Below are 18883 nucleotides of genomic sequence, written 5' to 3'. Positions count from 1 at the left end.
CCGCAACCGGCTCCCCGCTCCGCGGGAGGCCTGCTTCTCCCTCTCGCTCTCCCCCTGCTTGTGTTCCCTCTCTCTCTCTCTGTGTTTCTCTGTCAAATAAATAAATAAAATCTTAAAAAAAAAAAAGAAAAAAAGAAACAACCTATAAAGAAAAGCTGTGGGACCAACAAAATAATGACATGAGAGTCGTGCGGGGAATGGAGTGTAGACGTAAAGATGGGATGGGCTGCCTGGGGGGCCGGGAGGGCCACCCGGAGGATGGAGCTTCCTGTCGAGTCCGATTTGGGGGTTCTGGAGCAGAGGAGAGCCAGACGCAGATACAGAGGTTCTCAGAGCGGCTTGGAGAGTTCGGGGAGGATGGTCGGAGTGGGCGAGCACGGAGGACCCCATATTCTGGGGACCGAGTCTGCGAGTGGTCCGGCCAGGGAAACCCAAGTCCCGCGCACGGCCGACCCATGCGCCCCGCTTCGGCCCCGGAAGCTGTGGGCCTGGCGTCCCTCGGCCGATCCAGGCGTGCGGAGAGAACGAGTGACCCGCGGGTTCCCCACGGCGGGGGAAGCCTGCGGGCGAAGACCGTGGGCTGAGAACCCCAGTCCAGGCCATCCCGCGCTTGCGCACTGCGATCCTCTTTGAGCCCGCCCCACGCCCCGCCCCGCCCCGCGGGGCCCCGCCCCCGAGCCTTTCAACTCTCATAGGCTGGCTCCGAGGCCGCGCTCGGCAGGCCGACCAATGGGAGCGCGGCGCGCCCCGCGGCACGTGCGCCCCCGCCCAGCCCGGCCGAGTGCGAGCCGGTTGAGCTCCGGGGCGCGGAGCGCGCGGGGAGGGAACGCGCGGGCGGGGCGGGGCGCGGGGCGGGGCGCGGGGCGGGGCGCGGGCGGGGCGCGGGCGGGGCGGCGTGCTGATTGGCCGACGACGCGTTCCGAGGCCGTTAACGGCGGCGCGGCCGGGCCGCGGCTCCAAAACAAAGGGCAGGCGGCCCGCGGGGCGGCGGCGGGAGGATGCCTCGCGCCCTGCCGAGGCGCCAACGGCCGCAGCGCGTCCCGGGCCGCGCCGGCGCCGCCTGAGAGCCGAGCCCGCGCTGACCGGGGCCCGGGCCGGATGGGCGCTGCGGGCCGGGGCGCGGACCGCCGAGCGGCCGTGAGTACGGGCGGGCCTGGACACTGTTGCGCGGGCGGCTACTTTGTGGCGACCCGAGGCTCCTGCGACTGCGGGCGGGGCCGGAGGCACCTGTTGGGCGTCCGAGCCGGCGGGCGGGGCGCGAGCGGGCCGCACCTGTGGATGTTTTTGTTCTGATTTTTTGTTGTTATTTGGCTCACTCCTTGTTGGAGCAGACCACAAAGCCTAATCTTTGATTTTGCCCCCCTTTCTTCCCTTCCCTGCCTCCTCCCCACTTCAGCCACGAAAATTACAGAGAGAATCAACTAGATGCCTGATGATAATAGGCTTTTTTCCTCTTAAAAAAAAAAAAAAATGTTGCGACCGGGGAGGGAAATGAGGACAAAAGAAGGCTCCTAGGAATGTTTACTAAAAGAGGGGGATGTTTTCAAGTTGCCCACATAAAGATCGTGACTAAAATGAATTGTCCTCCGTATCAGTTCCCTGCTTGTAGCACTAGGCTTTTATTAAAGCACAGCTTGCAAAAGCCATAGCTTGGGAAACCTGCTAAGTAAGGTCCCCCTCCCCCAGGCCTGCCTCTGATTGGCATCTTTGATGCCAGATAATGTACTGAGTTCCAGGATGGAGAAAAAAGGGGGGGGGGGCTGTAATTTCATTTTGGAAAGATAATGGCTTTGGAAGACATCAGTTTCCCCACCCCCAAGCTTTTTTGTTCAGTTGCATTTCTTTTTCCTCTTTCTAGCCAGATCATACATTTTAACCTGTTGTTTCCTTTGCCAAGAATGTTATTCTTTCCACCCACCTCCTAAACTCCTACCCAAGCCTCAAGAGGAGGTTTACCTCCTCTAGGGAACTCTTCCAGGTGCTTCACCTGAGCAAGCTGCCCCTCTCCCACCTGTGCACCCTCCAGCCTCTGCACTGTTCTAGTAGATGAGTCCCTGCTCCGTTCCAGGAGCTGTACTGGATGCTGGGGTGGTTGGCTTTTGCAATGGTGCATTCGATCCCCCCTAGCCCCAGGCTCTTGGGTGACAGTAGTGGCACACTTGAGGAATGCTAATACTGAGGCTCTCCTGGACCGTTATGCTCCCTCCGCTTGCATCTCACAGGGTTAGAGTGTCTTCTACTTGCAGGAACCTCCCAGAGGTAGGACCAGAACAAAATCATCTCCTACCACAGACCTGTAGCTTGGGGTTTGGCCTCTATTGGGCACTTAAGAAAAAAAAATAATAACTGAATAATCTTAATTACCAATATGAACAATAGCCTTTGCTTTTTTTCCCCTTTTTTTAAAGATTTCATCCTTAAGTAATCTCTATACTCAATGTAGGCTCAAACTCACAACCCCGAGATCAAGAGTCTCATGCTGCACCAACTGAGCCAGCCAGGCACCCCAATAATAGCCTTTGCTTTTTAAACAAACTTCTTGTTTTGGAATAACTTTAGATTTCCACAAAAGTTGCAAAGATAGCGCAGACAGTCCCAATATGCCCCATGCCCAGTGTTCCCCGTTGTTAACGATCCTCCACTGCCATGGTGCATTTGCCAACATGAACAACTGATATGGGAGACATTCTTGTAACTGAAGTCCAGACGTTAAATCTTACCATTTTTGAAGCACTGGAATGTGTAAAGCTCTTTCTGTTGGAAGCAGTGTTCCTATAAAGTCTGTTCTGGATTTCCTGCCTGTCGTCCCTAAGTTTCACAAGGACCCAGTGTCCAGGGGGCAGGAACGAGGGTGGAGAGGGCAAGGGACTGCCATAGAGTTTAAATGTATTTTTTCCCCCTGGGAGACTGATAAATGGAAACTAGAATACGAAGAAGCAGTATTCTTAGTCTGTAGCATAAATAACCACTTCAGCCTCACAGAGCTGTTCTGACGCAGAGCTAGTGAAACCAATCCCCAGCCGCTGGGAATGCTTGAAATGCTGAGGTCAAGTTGCCAGTAGAATCTGCCTGGTTGGTTAATGCTAGGAAGATATAAAATTGGCATTTCAAGAAGCTACTTTGCTAAACTTGAATAACACAGATTCTGTTAATCTGGGAGCCCCAATTCAAACACAAAGAAGTGAGGAAATCCCTACTGTTAACTAAGCCCATTTTGCCTATTTATTGCTATCCCTTTTATTTTGTGAGGGCACGTCAGACTGCATAGTGACATCTGTTCTCAACTTGCTGGGTGTTTGATTTTTGCCTTTTCCACGTGTTCTTTTAGATCTAGGTGCCTGATGTAACTTCAGTAGCGACTCACCTACATTTGTAGAAAATATGAAAACTTTGAAAAAAAAGACAACAGAAATCATCCTTTCAGACCATTCTCTGATGCATTTCATTTGAGTTTAATTTGGTTTTACATTTGTAGAAAAGTAGTTAAATCTGCTAATCAGCAAAACCTCTAGGGAGTGGAAATTTTGACATGAGATTTTGGGGGAGGTTGGGAGAAAGTTCTAACCAACCGAGAGATGGAGGGCTAAAGGTTCTGGGGCGGACAGCATGAGTTGGATTCAGAAGAGAAGTCCCCATTCCTCCTGTGATAGAAACTCTCTGAAAAGCTGTCTGCTGGTGATAGTGAAATGAAAATCCTGGAGCCAACCCACTGTCATCCACACCCGGGGAAGGGGCCCTTAATCTGGCACCTGAAGAGCCTCAGGACCAGGACCAGGACTCCTGGTGGGGCTTGTGAGGTGTGGAGATGCGCTTGCCAACCCTCTGTCCCTCTGACATGACCTCTTGCGTGATTGTCTGGACCACCCTGTGAATCGCAGTTTACCCACATTTTACAGATAAAGCAACAGCTTGGCTTGAGGTTCCACGCCACCAAACACGAGGCAGGGTTTGAGTCAAGTGCTCTTGCAGCTGTGTCCGCCCTCACTGTTGGCAGCCTGTCTCTTGCCAGACCTCGCCTCCTGGCTCCCTTGTGCTGTCACGTGGCTTCCTGGTGTTGGCACTCTCACCCCCGAGCACTGGCCCCCTTCGATTGCTCTTTGCATCTCTGGTTTTTCCTTCTTTTGCCCCAACACAGGCCCTCAAATGTTTGATTATGTCCTTTTTGCATGTGATTAAATAATTATAGGTTAAGACTCCCACCTTCTGTCCTGCTTCCATCAGCCTTCTGGGTCCCACCCTTTCAAGTGAGAAGGGCAGTGGCATGTGGGTAGCTAGCACCTTGGTCTCTCCCCCTGTTGATAGCAAGCAAGCCAGTAACCTTTGCTAGGAAGTGTCCCTAGGCCCTGACTCTGGGGAACTTTGTTACTAGTGGGAGAAATGCAAAGAGTGTGTTACAGGTTGTTGGAAGAGAAGAGCTCCGTGCAAACACATTAATCAGTCTTGCGGACAGGTGGTAGGACTGAAGAAATCTTGCCCCTCCCAGTGGGCCTGCTGATCGCCAAGCCTGCAGTTCCTGAAATGTGTGGAGAAAAGCCTTTCATCCTGTAATTCCAGTAAGAAGGCAGACCGTGTGTGTGTGAAGGGAAGCTGGGTCTGCCAAAGGCCAACTAGACTCCTGCTATTGCCCTTTGACATGAATCCTTCCAGGCCTTTCCATGCCTGTGCTGTGTGTGTGTGTGTGTGTGTGTGTGTGTGTGTTTGAATAGTCAGTACATGCATTCGGTATCAAAAATCTAAGGTTACCGGGACGCCTGGGGGGCTCAGTTATTAAGCGTCTGCCTTCGGCTCAGGTCATGATCCCAAGGTCCTGGGATCGAGCCCCACATCGGGCTCCCTGCTCAGCGGGAAGCCTGCTTCTCCCTCTCCCTCTGCCTGCCACTCCCCCTGCTTGTGTTCCCTCTCTCGCTGTCTCTCTCTCTCTAATAAATAAAATCTTTTTTTAAAAAAATCTGAAGTTACCAAAAACCAGATGGTGAAAAGGAAGTCCCCCGTGCTTCCTAGCCCCCAGCTCATGTCCAAGGGTGTGTGCCCCAGAGCGCTGATAGGTGTTACCAGATGGCTACATCCCAGCCAGTCCTCGCCAGTGGTGGTATCAACTTTTTAAAAATCTTCGCCCACCTGCTAGGTTGTCAGACCTACCAGACTGCCTTTAATTTGCATTGATGAGTGAAGTTCACACCGGTTCATGTGTCTGCAGGCATAGTGGTCCAGGGCGTAGACTCTGGCTTTGAATCCACAGCTTCCTAGCTCTTGGCCCCAGTTTCCATATCTGCACAGTGGGACTAATAAGAACCCCCACCTCTGAAGGTTGCTGCCAGTTCATTTGGTTCTCGTGGAGTCAGCTGCTTAGAATGGCGTCGGCCTGGCCTGGGGGTCTCTGCAGAGCCCCCATGTTCCCTTTTCCGTGGAGGATGTGGAGGTCCCTGCTCGAGCCACCCACCTGGGGTCCCACTTGCACCATGAACTCTGGCTGAACGCTTTTGTGCCTGGTGCCTCTTTCCTCCTCACGGGGGAAGTGGAGGGCTGGGACTGAGCCTATCTGCCAGGTCGTGGTGGTGCAGGGAGGTGGCGTGGGGAGTAGAGAGAATAGGTGTCCCAGGGTGTGGGGCCCTCGGGAGCCTCCAGTCCATCCCAGAAATGTCAGAGCTGCTTGGTTGGGGCTTGATTTCTCAATGTTTTTGTCTTTAGAAGTGTGGTAACAGCACCATATGGACATGGGCCTGATTCACGTTCTCTTAAAATAATTATACATGTTTATTTTAGGAGAGAAATTTCTGGAATCCAGAATATTGTTTTTGCTCCAAAAAATTACCCCACAGTAGTATCTTCTGGGGGGATGGTTGCTGCCCTCCAAACCTAGGGGAAACATAATGTCCTGTAATAAACATGATTCACTGGATCCGTTTGCCTTTTGATTACTTCACGACGGCTCCTAACTTGCCAGTAGATCCTGTTGTAAAAGCCCATTTTGCACCCTGGTTGCCTGAAAACTTGGCCATGATTTCGCCAATGCCACAGTGGATACCCAGTTTAAAAGCCTAGTAAAAACACAACCTGATACACTTCTTTGTGAGCACGAATCCAGGACCCCCTTTGCCGGGTGGTGACAGGGGTGGCGGTCAGGATGTGTGTGCATGAGGCACACTCCTGCCTTGGAAGGGTTGGCCATGAGTGCTGAGCACGGACGAGGCTCAGTAAAGGTGACAGGAGCCCATGAGGAAGGCTGTTCCACAGAGACGGGCCTTCTGGACACTGGCGGCTCCTCAGGCTGAGGTCACCCGGGGCGAGGGCCGTCCCTGGAGGCCTGCAGTCGAAGGCGCGCAGCCTTGCCGTTGAGCAATTCACAATAAGCAGAAAAGCCTTGGCAAGTTGCCACTTTGAAAGGTGTTGTGTTGTCCCATACAAAGGGAACCGCATGTGGGCTAAAAATGAGAGGTGTTACCCCCATTCTTATTATGAATAAAAGTGAAATCACTTTTAAAGTAATCTCTAGGGCACCTGGGTGGCTCAGTTGGTTGGGCGACTGCCTTCGGCTCAGGTCATGATCCTGGAGTCCCGGGATCGAGTCCCACATCGGGCTCCCCGCTCGGCGGGGGGTCTGCTTCCTCTGACCCTCTTCCCTCATGCTCTCTGTCTCTCATTCTCTCTCTCTCAAATAAATAAATAAAATCTTTAAAAAAATAAAAAAAATAATCTCTACACCCAGCATGGGGCTCGAACTCACAACTCCGAGACCAAGAGTTGGTCTCTGCCAACTGAGCCAGCTGGACGCCCTGAAATCCCTTGTTTCAAGGCTGGAGGGCAGTTTCTGTGGGTTCTCCATTCAGCCACGGGGAACCGTGTTTCTGCCACTAAAGGGGCAGGACTCTCAAGACCTGATGAGCCAGCTGATGCATGGTCTGAGATTCCCGTCTCTCGGCCCCTTCACTGCGTGCTTTTAGAATCTTCATTAGAGGGAGTCTGAGGAAGAAGGGACAAAACTGAAGGCTCCTTTCGATAAAGAGGGAAAAACTCAGGTGAAGGTATTAAAACACTCAACGTGAGTTCAGTAAGAAGTCAGGTCAGGAAGTGCCTGGGCTGGATCAGTCAAAGCATGGGACTCTCGATCTCAGGGTTGTAAGTTCAGGTGTGGGGCCTACATTTTTTTTTTTAAAGATTTTATTTATTTATTTGAGAGAGAGAATGAGAGAGAGCACGAGAGGGAAGAGGGTCAGAGGGAGAAGCAGACTCCCCACTGAGCAGGGAGCCCGATGCGGGACTCGATCCCGGGACTCCAGGGTCATGACCTGAGCCGAAGGCAGTCACTTAACCAACTCAGCCACCCAGGCGCCCGTGTGGGGCCTACTTAAAAAAAAAAAAAAAAAAGTATTTCCCTACTTATGGGTCATCACCAAATGGGACGGGGTGCGTGTGTGGATTGACAGTGTCTGTGGGGCCCATGTAGGACATGGGGTGGGAGCTGGGCTGCTGCAGGTGGGATCCATCCGAATGGACCCTCATCCCCATGACCTGCCTCCACGACTTCCCTCAAAACTGGGAGGGATGCCAGGGTTCAAATTCACAGAGTGCCCAGTAGTTTGGGGTAACAGATAAAATCCGATAAAATGTACTGGGGCTAAGGTGATGGCTTGAAAAGGTTAAGGTTTGGGAATCACTGGGAATATCAAATACAATCAGACTTCTTCAGAACTCCCTTAATCCTTGGTTGAGAAGACTTTTAGTGGAGAAAGAAACAGAGCTTCCTTTTGGAGGACGGATGTGTAGGCATGGGTGTATGTCCCTTCTTTGGAAACTTCCTCCACAATATTCTTGCGAGCTGGTTTTCTCTGTTGGGAAATGGGACGAACCATTAATTTTTTTTAAAGATTTTATTTATTTATTTGACAGAGAAAGAGACACAGCGAGAGAGGGAGCACAAGCAGGGGCAGTGGGAGAGGGAGAAGCAGGCTTCCCGCGGAGCAGGGAGCCCAATGCGGGGCTCGATCCCAGGACCCCGGGATCATGACCTGAGCCGAAGGCAGACTCTTAACGACTGAGCCACCCAGGTGCCCCCGAACCATTAATTTTTATTTCTGGCATAAAATAGGATCCAATTTTGTCTTTTCCTGTAGACGGGTATCTATAACATCCAGCACCGTTTTTGGAAATCTCTCTTTTCTGCTGTCACTGTATCTGGTGTCCATCTGTGCATAGGTCTGTTTCTAGGCTCTCTTTTGGGTCCCATCCACCCATTTTCCTGTCCCCCACCAGCACTGCCCTGCCCCGTGACTGTGGAAAATGGCAGGACTGCTCTCTGTCAGACTCAGGTATGGAATGGGCTTCCTTTGTGCTCTTCAAGAGCATCCTCACCAGTTTTAACCTTTGACATGATGGGGCTCAGGACGCACTACCCTAAAAATGTCACCTTGGCATATTGAGTATCTTAAGCTGGAGAAATTTGAGAAAATGCCAGAAGGAGGAAGGTCATTCTGACCTCCCCTTTTGCCCTTATTCCCTGGCACAGGTCATAAGAACCCCCATGGGAAAGGTGTCCTCCCTATACCAGGAGGAGGGAAGACATCCTTATCACCAGAGACAGGGAATTTGGGGCTGAGAATTGTGCACAACCTTGTTAAACCTACACTGTCTTTCTAGTTACTTCCTCACCATGGACTGCCCCCTAGACCAAAGCCGTCTGCCTTGTCAGTTCTTCACAAATAGTTTGTCAAAGTGGTAGAAAAGCTTCCTGCTCTGCTGTTATTTTGGTTCTTCATTCTCTTGTGAAGGTTCCCATGTACATGGAAATGTTCATAAAATCTGTGTGCTTTTCTCCTGCTAATCTATCTTTGCCAGTTTAATTTTTAGACCCAGCCAGGGGCCCCAAGAGGGTTGAGGAAAACTTTCCCTCTCCTATAGACACTTGTAGGATAAGTTTTTGAATCCAATCTCGCTGCCTCTCACTGGCTCCCTGGCTTGCATATGCGTGCGTACACACACACACGCACACCAACACACCAACCCATCTTTCTGGATTTTGATTTGAATTGCATTTAATTTAAAAATTACTTTGGGGGGCGCCTAGCTGACTCAGCAGAGCGTGCAACTCTGGATCTTGAGGTCATAAGTTTGAGCCCCACGTTGAGTGTAGAGATTACTTAAATAAATTTTAGGGGCATCTGGGTGGCTCAGTTGGTTAAGCATCCAACTCTTGGTTTCGGCTCTGATCATGATCTCAGGGTCATGGGATCAAGTCCCGCATCAGCAAGGAGTTTGCTTGAGATTCTCCCTCCCCCACTGCCCCTCCCCCTGCATGCACTCAAATAAAATAAAGAAAATCTTTAAAAACAAATAAAGTTAAAATAATAAAAATAAAGGGCGCCTGGGTGGCTCAGTCGGATAAGCGACTGCCTTCGGCTCAGGTCATGATCCTGGAGTGCTGGGATCGAGTCCCACATCGGACTCCCCGCTCGGCAGGGAGTCTGCTCCCTCTGACCCTCCCCATCTCATGCTCTCTCTGTCTCATTCTTTCTCTCTCAAATAAATAAAATCTTTTAAAAAAATAAATAAAATAAAAATTACTTTGGGGAGAATTCATATGTTCACAATATCTTCCGGTACTGATCTTGGTATATCTCCATTTATTTACGTATTCCTTATTGTCCCTCAAAATTTTATACTCTTCTCTGTCAAGTCTTTGAATTTATTCTTAGATACTTTGTACTGTTACACTGTTGCATAAGTCTATATTTTCCATTCTAATCTGTATGCATTGTTGCCTTGCGGAGCTGGCTGGGGCTTGTGGTGGGGCTGTGTGGAAATGGTATAGAGGCTCATTCCTGATCTCAGTGAGGATGTTTTCTAAGTCTTACCATGAAGCATGATGTTCATGGTGGGTTGTTTCATTTTTATAGATGTCTCTTAACAGATAAGGAAGTTCCCTTATATTCTTATTCTGCACGGAATGTTGTTAGAATTGTGAATGGATGTTAGATTTTATCAAATGCTTTCTCTGCATCTGTTGAGATAAACAGAGAACAATAGGTGGTACATTGTATTAACTACATTTTCTGACGTTAGATGATTTTGTATTCCTGTGATAAAGTCAACCTAATTGTATTTTATTATCCTTTTAAAATAGTATTAGATTCTGTTTGGTAAAGTGATTTAGGATGTTTGCATCTTGGTTCATGAGAAGAAAATTGTAGTGAATTTCATTCTTGCACTGCCCTGATCAAGGTTTTGTATCAAGTTAAGCTAGCTGGTTCATTCCCATTTCTTTAATGTTTATCAGATTGTTCAGGTTTGCTGTTTCTTCCTGAGTCCCATTTTTCAGTTATGTTTCTTCTAGGAATTTATCTGTGTGGTTTACATTTCAAATATATTAAATTGATCACAACATCCTGTTACCCATAAATCGCATCCAAAGAAAGTGATACTCCATTTCCATTTCTGCCAGGTTATTATATCCAATCTCTCCCCAATCAGTCGAACAAATCTTTATCAGTTTTATCAGTCTTTTCCAAGAACAAACTTTTGGCTTTGTTGATCCTCTCTTGCATATCCGTGTTTTCCTTGTCTGTTGCATAAAATTTTTTCCTGTTTATTTCCTTCCTTACATTTTCTTTGGGTTGTTTCTCTGTTATTTTTTAAACTTTTTTTTTTTAAAGACAAAGACACAGCAAGAGAGGGAACACAAGCAAGGGGAGTGGGAGAGGGAGAAGCAGGCTTCCTGCTGAGCAGGGAGCCCGATGCGGGACTCGATCCCAGGATCCTGGGATCATGACCCGAGCCGAAGGCAGATGCTTAATGACTGAGCCACCCAGGCGCCCCAATTTTTTAACTTTAAGGATGGGTGTTTACTGTTGGTGGGAATGCAAGCTGGTACAACCACTCTGGAAAACAGTATGGGCGTTCCTCAAAAAGTTGAAAATAGAGCTACCATATGATCCAGCAATTGCACTGCTGGGTATTTACCCCAAAGATACAAATGTAGGGATCCGAAGGGGTACCTGCACTCCAGTGTTTATAGCAGCAATGTCCACAATAGCCAAACTGTGGAAAGAGCCCAGATGTCCATCGACAGATGAATGGGTAAAGATGATGTGGTATGTGTGTGTGTACACACACTCACACAGGAATACTACTCAGCCATCACAAAAATGAAATCTTGCCATTTGCAATGATGTGGATTGAACTAGAGGGTATTATGCTAAGTGAAATAAGTCAGTCAGAGAAAGACAATTATCATATGATCTCACTGATATGCTGAATTTAAGAAACAAAACAGAGGATCATAGGGGAAGAGAGGAAAATAAAACCAGATGAAATCAGAGAGGGAGCCAAACCATGAGGGACTCTTAATCATAGGAAACAAGCTGAGGGTTGCTGGAGGGGAGGGAGGTGGGGAGATGGGGTAACTGGGTGACGGGCATTAAGGAGGACACGTGATGTAATGAGCACTGGGTGTTATATAAGACTGATGAATCACTGAACTCTACCTATGAAACTAATAATACATGATATGTTAATTGAATTTGGTTTGAAAAAAATTCTCTGGGGTGCCTGGGTGGCTCAGTTGGTTGGGCGACTGCTTTCAGCTCAGGTCATGATCCTGGAGTCCCAGGATCGAGTCCCGCATCAGGCTCCCTGCTCAGCAGGGAGTCTGCCTCTCCCTCTGACCTTCTTCCCTCTCATGCTCTCTCTCTACCATTCTCTCTCTCTCTCTCAATAAATAAATAAAAATCTTAAAAAAAAAATTCTCTGGGGGGGAAAAAAGTAAACGTTAAAAAAATAAGGCATCATCACAGCAAGATTCCCTGTGTTGCCATTTGACATCCACACCCACTTCCCTCCCCTCCTCAGCCCACCCCTTAACCCCCGGCATCCTCTAATCAGTTCCCCATTTCCATGATTTTGTCACTTCAAGAATATTATATAAATGGAATAATATAGTATGTCACCTTTGGGGGTTGGCTACCCCCCCGTTTTTTTAAGCATAATCCTCTGAAGATTCCTTAAGGTTGGGTATGTTAATAGTTTGTTCTTTTTTATAGCTGAATAGTACTCCAGGGTATGGATGTACCACTGTTTGTTGACCTGGCTTGTTTCCAGTTTCTGGCTATTATGAATAAAGCTGCTGTATACATTAAAATAAATAAAGATAGGTATTTAAGGGCACCTGGGTGGTTCAGTTGGTTAGGAGTCTGCCTTTGGCTCAGGTCGTGATCTCGGTCCTGGGATCGAGCCCTGCATCGGGCTCCCTGCTCAGTGGGGGATCTGCTTCTCCCTCTCCTTTTCCCTCTCTTCCTCAACTTGGGAGCTCTCTCTCAAATAAATAAATAAATAAAATCTTAAAAAAAAAAGATTAGCTCATCAATTTCACCTGTCATATTTTCTAATCTACATCCTATAAAATCATACATTTCCCTTTAAGTACTAGAAAGTAGTTATTTTATTATTGTTTAATAATATTAATAAAAATATCTTCTAATTTCCATTCTTAGACCCATGGGTATATAGAAGTACATTCCTTTCTCTCCTCAGATTATACTTTTTTAAATATCGGAGAATCATTGACACACAATATCCTATTAGATTCAGCTGTACATCATCTTGATCTTTTTATTGATCTAGATATTTTTATACATTATGAAATGATCCCCACCATAAATCTAGTATCCTCTGTCCCCATACAAAGTTATTACAAAGTTACTGACCATATTCTCTATGCCATACATTGTATCTCCATAACTATTTTATTAACTGGAAGTTCGTACCCCTTAATCCCCTTCACTGAATTTGCCCATCCCCCTACCCATTCCCCTCTGGTAATAAACCATTTGTTTTCTGTATCTGTGAGTCTGCTTCTGTTTTGTTTTTTCTTTCATTTTTTTGTTTAGATTCCACACACAAGTGAGATCGTATGGTATTTGTCTTTCTCTCTGACTTATTTCACCTAGTGTAGTACTGTTGACATTGATCCATGTAAGATTTCATGGTGAGACGGCTGCATAGTATTCTATTGTGTATATGCGCCACATCTTCTTTATCCATTCTTCTATCAATGGACACTTGGGCTGCTTCCCTTTTCTCCACACCTCGCCAACTCTTATTTTTTTTGTCTCTTTGATAATAGCCAATCTGAAAGGTGTGAGCTGATAACTTACTGAAAACTACAATAAAATCAAAACTAGATTGGTATTTCCCAGATGATGAGTGATGTTGAGTCATCTATCTTTTCATGTGGCTGTCGTCCATCTGGATGTCTTCTTTGGAAGAATGTCCATTAAAGTCCTCTGCCCTTTTTTTTTTTTTTTTTTAAGTAGGCTCCACACCCAACATGGGGCTCAGACTCACAACCCCGAGATCAAGGATCGCATACTCTTCCAACCGAGCCAGGCAGGCACCCCCCTGCCCATTTTTAATCAGGGTATTTTTTTTAATTTGTGTTAAGTCCTTTGTATATTTTGGGTATTAACCCCTTATCAGATGTATGACTTGCAAATATTTTCTCCCATTTCCTAGGTGGTCTTTTGTTTTGTTGATGGTTTCCTTTGCTGTGGAAAAGCTTTTTAGTTTGATATAATCCCATTTGTTTATTTTCTCTTTTGTTGCCCTTGTCTGAGGAGACTGGTCCAAAAAAACATACTGCTAAGAATGATGTCAAAGGGCTTACTGCCTATGGTTTCTCTGAGAGTTTGACAGTTTGGGGTCTTACATTCAAGTCTTCAATCCATTTTGAATTTATTTTTGTGTATGATGTAAGACAGTGGTCCAGTTTCATTCTTTTGCACCTAGCTGTCCAGTGTCTCCAAGACCATTTATTGAAGAGACTCATTGTGTATTCTCGCCACCATTGTCCTAGATTGGCTGTACATGTGTGAGTTTGTTCTGGGCCCTCTATTAATTCCGTTGACCTGTGTGTCTGTTTTTGCACTGCCTTGATTACTGTGGCTTTGTCGTATAGTTTGAAATCAGGGACTGTGATACCTCCAACTTTGTTCCTCTTTCTCCGGATTGCTTTAGCTATTGGGGTCTTTTGTAGTTTTATACATATTTTAGGATCCTTTGTTTTATGAAAAATGCCACTGGTATTTTGTTAGGGATTGCACTGAATCTCTAGATGGCTTTGGGTCGAATGAGAATTTTAACAGTATTCTTCCAGTCCATGAGGACAGAATATCTTTCCATTTATTTGTGTTAGAGGTACATTTCTGAATTTCTAAGCATACAAAGATTTTTCTTCTGTTTTCCAACTTAAGTGTACTGTGGTCAGAGAATATACTGTGTTTTCAATTTTTGGAAGTTGGCTGAGACTTGTAGGGCTGGCTTTTGTAAATGTTTGTGTGCTTTGAATGAATGTGGATTCTGCAGTTCTTACAGTTTTCTCCATGTCTTTTAGGTTCATCGCATTGTGCACATCCTCTCTGGCTGTAATCATTTGTGTTTGTTCTATCAGTCACTGAAAAGCATAGTAAAATATAAATATATTTATACTATATATGCTATATTTTAAGTATAAGATAAATATGTAATAAGTATACCACATTTACACACCATAATCAGTAATCTTATTTTTTTTAAACTGAGCTTTATGCCCAGCATGGGGCTTGAACTCACGACCCTGAGATCAAGAGTTGCATGCTCAACGACTGAGCCAGCCAGACACCCCCAGTAATCCTATTCTGATTGAAGATTTATCTATTTCTCTTTGAAGTTATGTCAGTGTTTGATTTATATATTTTGAGGCTTTGTTATTAGGTAGTAAGATTTACACTTGCTATTTATTTCCCTGCTATTTTTAGCATTATGAAGTAACCCATTTTTCTATCTAGTAAAGTCTTCCCTTAAATATTATTTAAGGGAAATGTTAATATATTAATATGGTTTTTCTTTTATTATTTGCATATTGTATCTTTTCTGTCCTTTTACTGCTTTTTTTTTAAGTAATCTCTACACCCAACATGGGCCTCAAACCCACGACCCCAACATCAAGAGTCACATGCTCTACCGACGGAGCCAGCCAGGTGCCCAATCCTTTTACTACTTTATTTTTTTTTAAAGATTTTATTTATTTATTTGAGAGAGAGAGAGAATGAGAGATAGAGAGCACGAGAGGGAAGAGGGTCAGAGGGAGAAGCAGACTCCCGCTGAGCAGGGAGCCAGATGCAGGACTCGATCCCGGGACTCCAGGATCATGACCTGAGCCGAAGGCAGTCGCTCAACCAACGGAGCCACCCAGGCGCCCTTTTTTTTTTTTTTTTTTTTTTTTTACTACTTTAACTTCTTTATTGTGAATCACATGCATATAATACATAAAACAAATATATTGTTAGTAAATAATTATAAGCCCTATGTCTGTGTTGCCACCATCAGGTTTCCAGCCTTATCTTTCAGCCAGTCTGTGTCCTTATTTTAAGGTATGTCTCTTACAAACTGCATCTAGATGAATTGTTGAACTCACAGCTCCAAGATCAAGAGATGCATGCTCCACCAGCTGGGCACCCCCTTTCTTGTGTGTCCTTTTAGACTGACATTTTATCATTCACTGATACGCCCCTTTGTAGGTTTGGAAGTTACACAGTTAGGTTTTGTTGTTACAGAAATTTCATCCAAATCACAACATGTATCCTTACTTTACCAGAATCTGAAGCTTAACCTATACTTTTATCTACTTTTTTGAATAATACAAGGACTCTAGAAATTTTTCAGCGGAGCTCCCACCCTGAGTTACCGCGCTCATGTATTACAGTCCTATCTTTTTCTTTTATTTTTTTAGGGGAGGGAGAGAGGCAGAGGGGGTGGAGGAGAGAGAGAGAGAGAGAGAGAATCTTAAGCCGACTCCACGCCCAGCACGGAGCCTGAGGCCAGCCTCAGTCTTACGACCCTGAGATCACGACCTGAGTGGAAATGGAGAGTCTGACAGTTAACCGACTGAGTGGCCCAGGCGCCACCTTACAGTCCTGTCTTCAAAGCTCTCCGAGACACTGCCGGCCTGTTTACCCAAGGACTTGCCATCTTCATTCGCCATTCCTTTTTTTAGACTCTAACGTTCTCTGTTGTTTTTCTTGTGTCTGAAGCACATCCTTGCACCTCCTTTAGTGATATTTTGCAGAAGTCAAACTTTTTAGTGGCCTGAAAATGTCATTCCGGAATTCTTGAAAGATATTTTCACTGGATATAGAATTCTGGAATAGCCATTATTGCCTTTCAGGACCTTAAAGGTACCTTCCCCGACTGCCTTCTGGGTTCTGTTGTTCGGTAATTTTCCCTCCCCTTTTGGATCCTTCTAAGACTTTTATTTCTCTTTCTTTGGTGTTCTACAGGTGCTCTGCCCCGTTTTTCTCTCACTTTACCTTCTGTAAATTTAAATATGTGTCTGGGCCTTTGTGTCATTTGCAGGAAATCAAGCCACATCAGTGTTGTGGATGCTTTCCCTTCTAGTTTCATCTAACAGTTTATAGTTTTCATTCTTACATTTAGGTCTTTGATCTACTTTTGAGTTAATTTTTGTCTATGGTGTTAAATAAGGGCCCAACTTCATTTTTTTGCATGTGGCTATCCAGTCTTCCCAGCACTGTTTATTGAAAAGACTGCCCTTTCCCCATTGAATCATCTTGGCACCCTTGTCGAAAATCATTTGACCATATAAAGGGTTTGTTTCCGGATTGATATGTAACTTCTTCAGGATTAATTAAACTGGATCCCTCACGCATATTCATAAATGTCATGGTGCTTTGAGTCATTAATTCCAGGATTCGGGACAAGCTGTGTGCAGTGCTGCTGGCCTCACTCAGACAGGAGGCTTGTTGGCTGTTCTTTCTTTACATTTCCTGAAGCTACAGGCGGCCTAAAATACACTTAATCAGATGTTTTTCTCAAAGTATTTGTATGTAAAAGTAGTTCACTTTGCCACTTCCAATGACATTTAGAATGGTGAAACAGTGACTGATATTAAAGAATCCGATCTAGTTCTGCCCCTCAACCCTATTCCTCAAAACACACACATCCTTTGTTCTTTTTCTTTATTAAGATTTTATTTATTTATTTAATTGACAGAGAGAGACACAACGAGAGAGGGAACACAAGCAGGGGGAGTGGGAGAGGGAGAAGCAGGCTTCCCGCTGAGCGGGGAGCCTGATGCAGGGCTCGATCCCAGGACCCTGGGATCATGACCCGAGCCAAAGGCAGTCGCCCAACCAACTGAGCCACCCAGGTGCCCCAACTCAAAACACACACATCCTAAACATGCCTCCTTGAAGTATTTTCGTTCCCTCCGTAAGCCTCTGCTTTGTCTTGATTCGTTGACAGGTTGTGACATTTTTCTCTCATCCCAGCTGTGTGGACAGTGCCACACGCCCTCCGAACAACAACGGCTCTTGCGTGCATCTTTCAGTGTCTCTTTTGTCAGAGAGCCCAGCAGAGCCACCAGCCTTCCAGTGCCAGCCCTGAGCTGAGCGAAGAGTGCCCAGCCGAGATGGTGAAGATGACAAAATCCAAAACTTTCCAAGCTTATCTGCCAAACTGTCACCGAACATACAGCTGTGTCCACTGCAGAGCCCACCTGGCCAATCACGATGAGCTGATCTCCAAGGCAAGTGTTTGTGTCTGGGAAATGACGAGATCCTTTTAAGGATGATCGTACCTGCTCCGCAGATGAACGTTTAACCATCACATGACTTCCTGGGTCGGTTGTGTTCCTACAAGTCTAGAGCCTTCTGGGCAGCGTTGATGAAAGTTTTGTGCGTGATTGAGTGTGACTGCACTGTGATCCTGGTGTGATGTTGGTCATGGTGTTTGCACAGTGGGTGGGTTTTGGAGGGCTAGGCAGCTGGGACAGAAAATTACAAAAAGCAAGATGAGTAGTTTACTTGCCAGAGCAGTAAAGTTCATGTAAAACCAAAAAACACTGAAGGAACAAAGGAAGTCTAGAAAATCTGGGGAAATAGTTTAATAATAGGGAAATTAAATGTTAGAATGCTTAAGGAGAAAACAGGCTATCATGGGGGAATGAGGGCAATTGGATCTTTTTGAAAAATACCCAGGAGGGATGCTGTGAACAGGCCCCCAGCAGCTGCTCTGGGCACTCTGCAGGGCCTGGAACAGCCTCGTGGATGTGAAAAGAACAGTCCAATTCATTATTATTAAGTTGCACTCCTTTTTGGCAACATGTGAGGTCTGTGATCAACCACTTGAGAACATCTAAAACGACAGATGAGCGAGTGTGCTCTCGGGAAACTGGGACCGTTCTCTCCTACCCATCCTCAAGGGTCACGACCACCCCCACCCCCTCCCCCCACCACCCCCCCCTCCCGCCCCTGCCAAATCCTCACAGGTCTGCCTTCCTGGGCTATGTGAACCTCCTGCTCCTTCAAAAGCAAAGCCTATCAGGAAGTTGTGCCTCTCAGGAATCTCTGCTTAGGCTTCTTGTTTTACTCAGAAGAACGCTCACCTGCTTGGGTTTTAACTAGGTAATCATGCGCGGCCGTCTCATTTCTGTTCGGCATCTAAACCTAAACGCGGAACAAGGCAGAGTTTCTGCTGTGGCTCCTTTGTCCATTCCCGGTGGCCTCCGAGGCAGGCTCCGGGTGTGTCACGGCGTCTGAGTTCACGGAGGGCAGAGCAGCTGCGGGGCCTCCACAGGGAGCCGCGTGGCCTGGTGGCCCCCCCGGAGCCCGGGACGGCGGCGTCGGGCGCCATCATGGCCCTTGTTCTGAAGCGTGCGGCGAGGACCCCTGCTGAGCTGGGCCCAAAGGAATTTGAGATGCTTCTTTGAACGAGCCCGAGAGCCATTACGCTGTGTTCTTTTTTTTTTTTTTTAAGATTTTATTTATTTATTTGACAGAGAGACAGAGCGAGAGAGGGAACACAAGCAGGGGGAGTGGGAGAGGGAGAAGCAGGCTTC

The 18883-nt window shown here is 46.5% G+C and overlaps 1 protein-coding gene across 1 annotated transcript in view; it reads left to right on the top strand.

The window, feature by feature from the left end:
- Positions 1-975: 975 nt before the first annotated feature.
- Positions 976-18883, top strand: part of YPEL1 (yippee like 1) — a 23439-nt gene continuing 5531 nt past the window's right edge. The window contains exons 1-2 of the mRNA XM_025857250.2: positions 976-1137; positions 17290-17572. Coding sequence (XP_025713035.1) covers positions 17456-17572 — 117 coding nt within the window. The 5' untranslated portion in view covers positions 976-1137; positions 17290-17455. The remainder of the gene's footprint in view (positions 1138-17289; positions 17573-18883) is intronic.

The sequence above is a fragment of the Callorhinus ursinus genome, unplaced genomic scaffold (assembly GCF_003265705.2).
Source record: "Callorhinus ursinus isolate GAN/ISIS: 27379988/994484 unplaced genomic scaffold, GSC_fseal_2.0 scaffold110, whole genome shotgun sequence".
NCBI lineage: Eukaryota > Metazoa > Chordata > Mammalia > Carnivora > Otariidae > Callorhinus > Callorhinus ursinus.
This window is presented reverse-complemented; position numbering and strand designations above follow the sequence as displayed.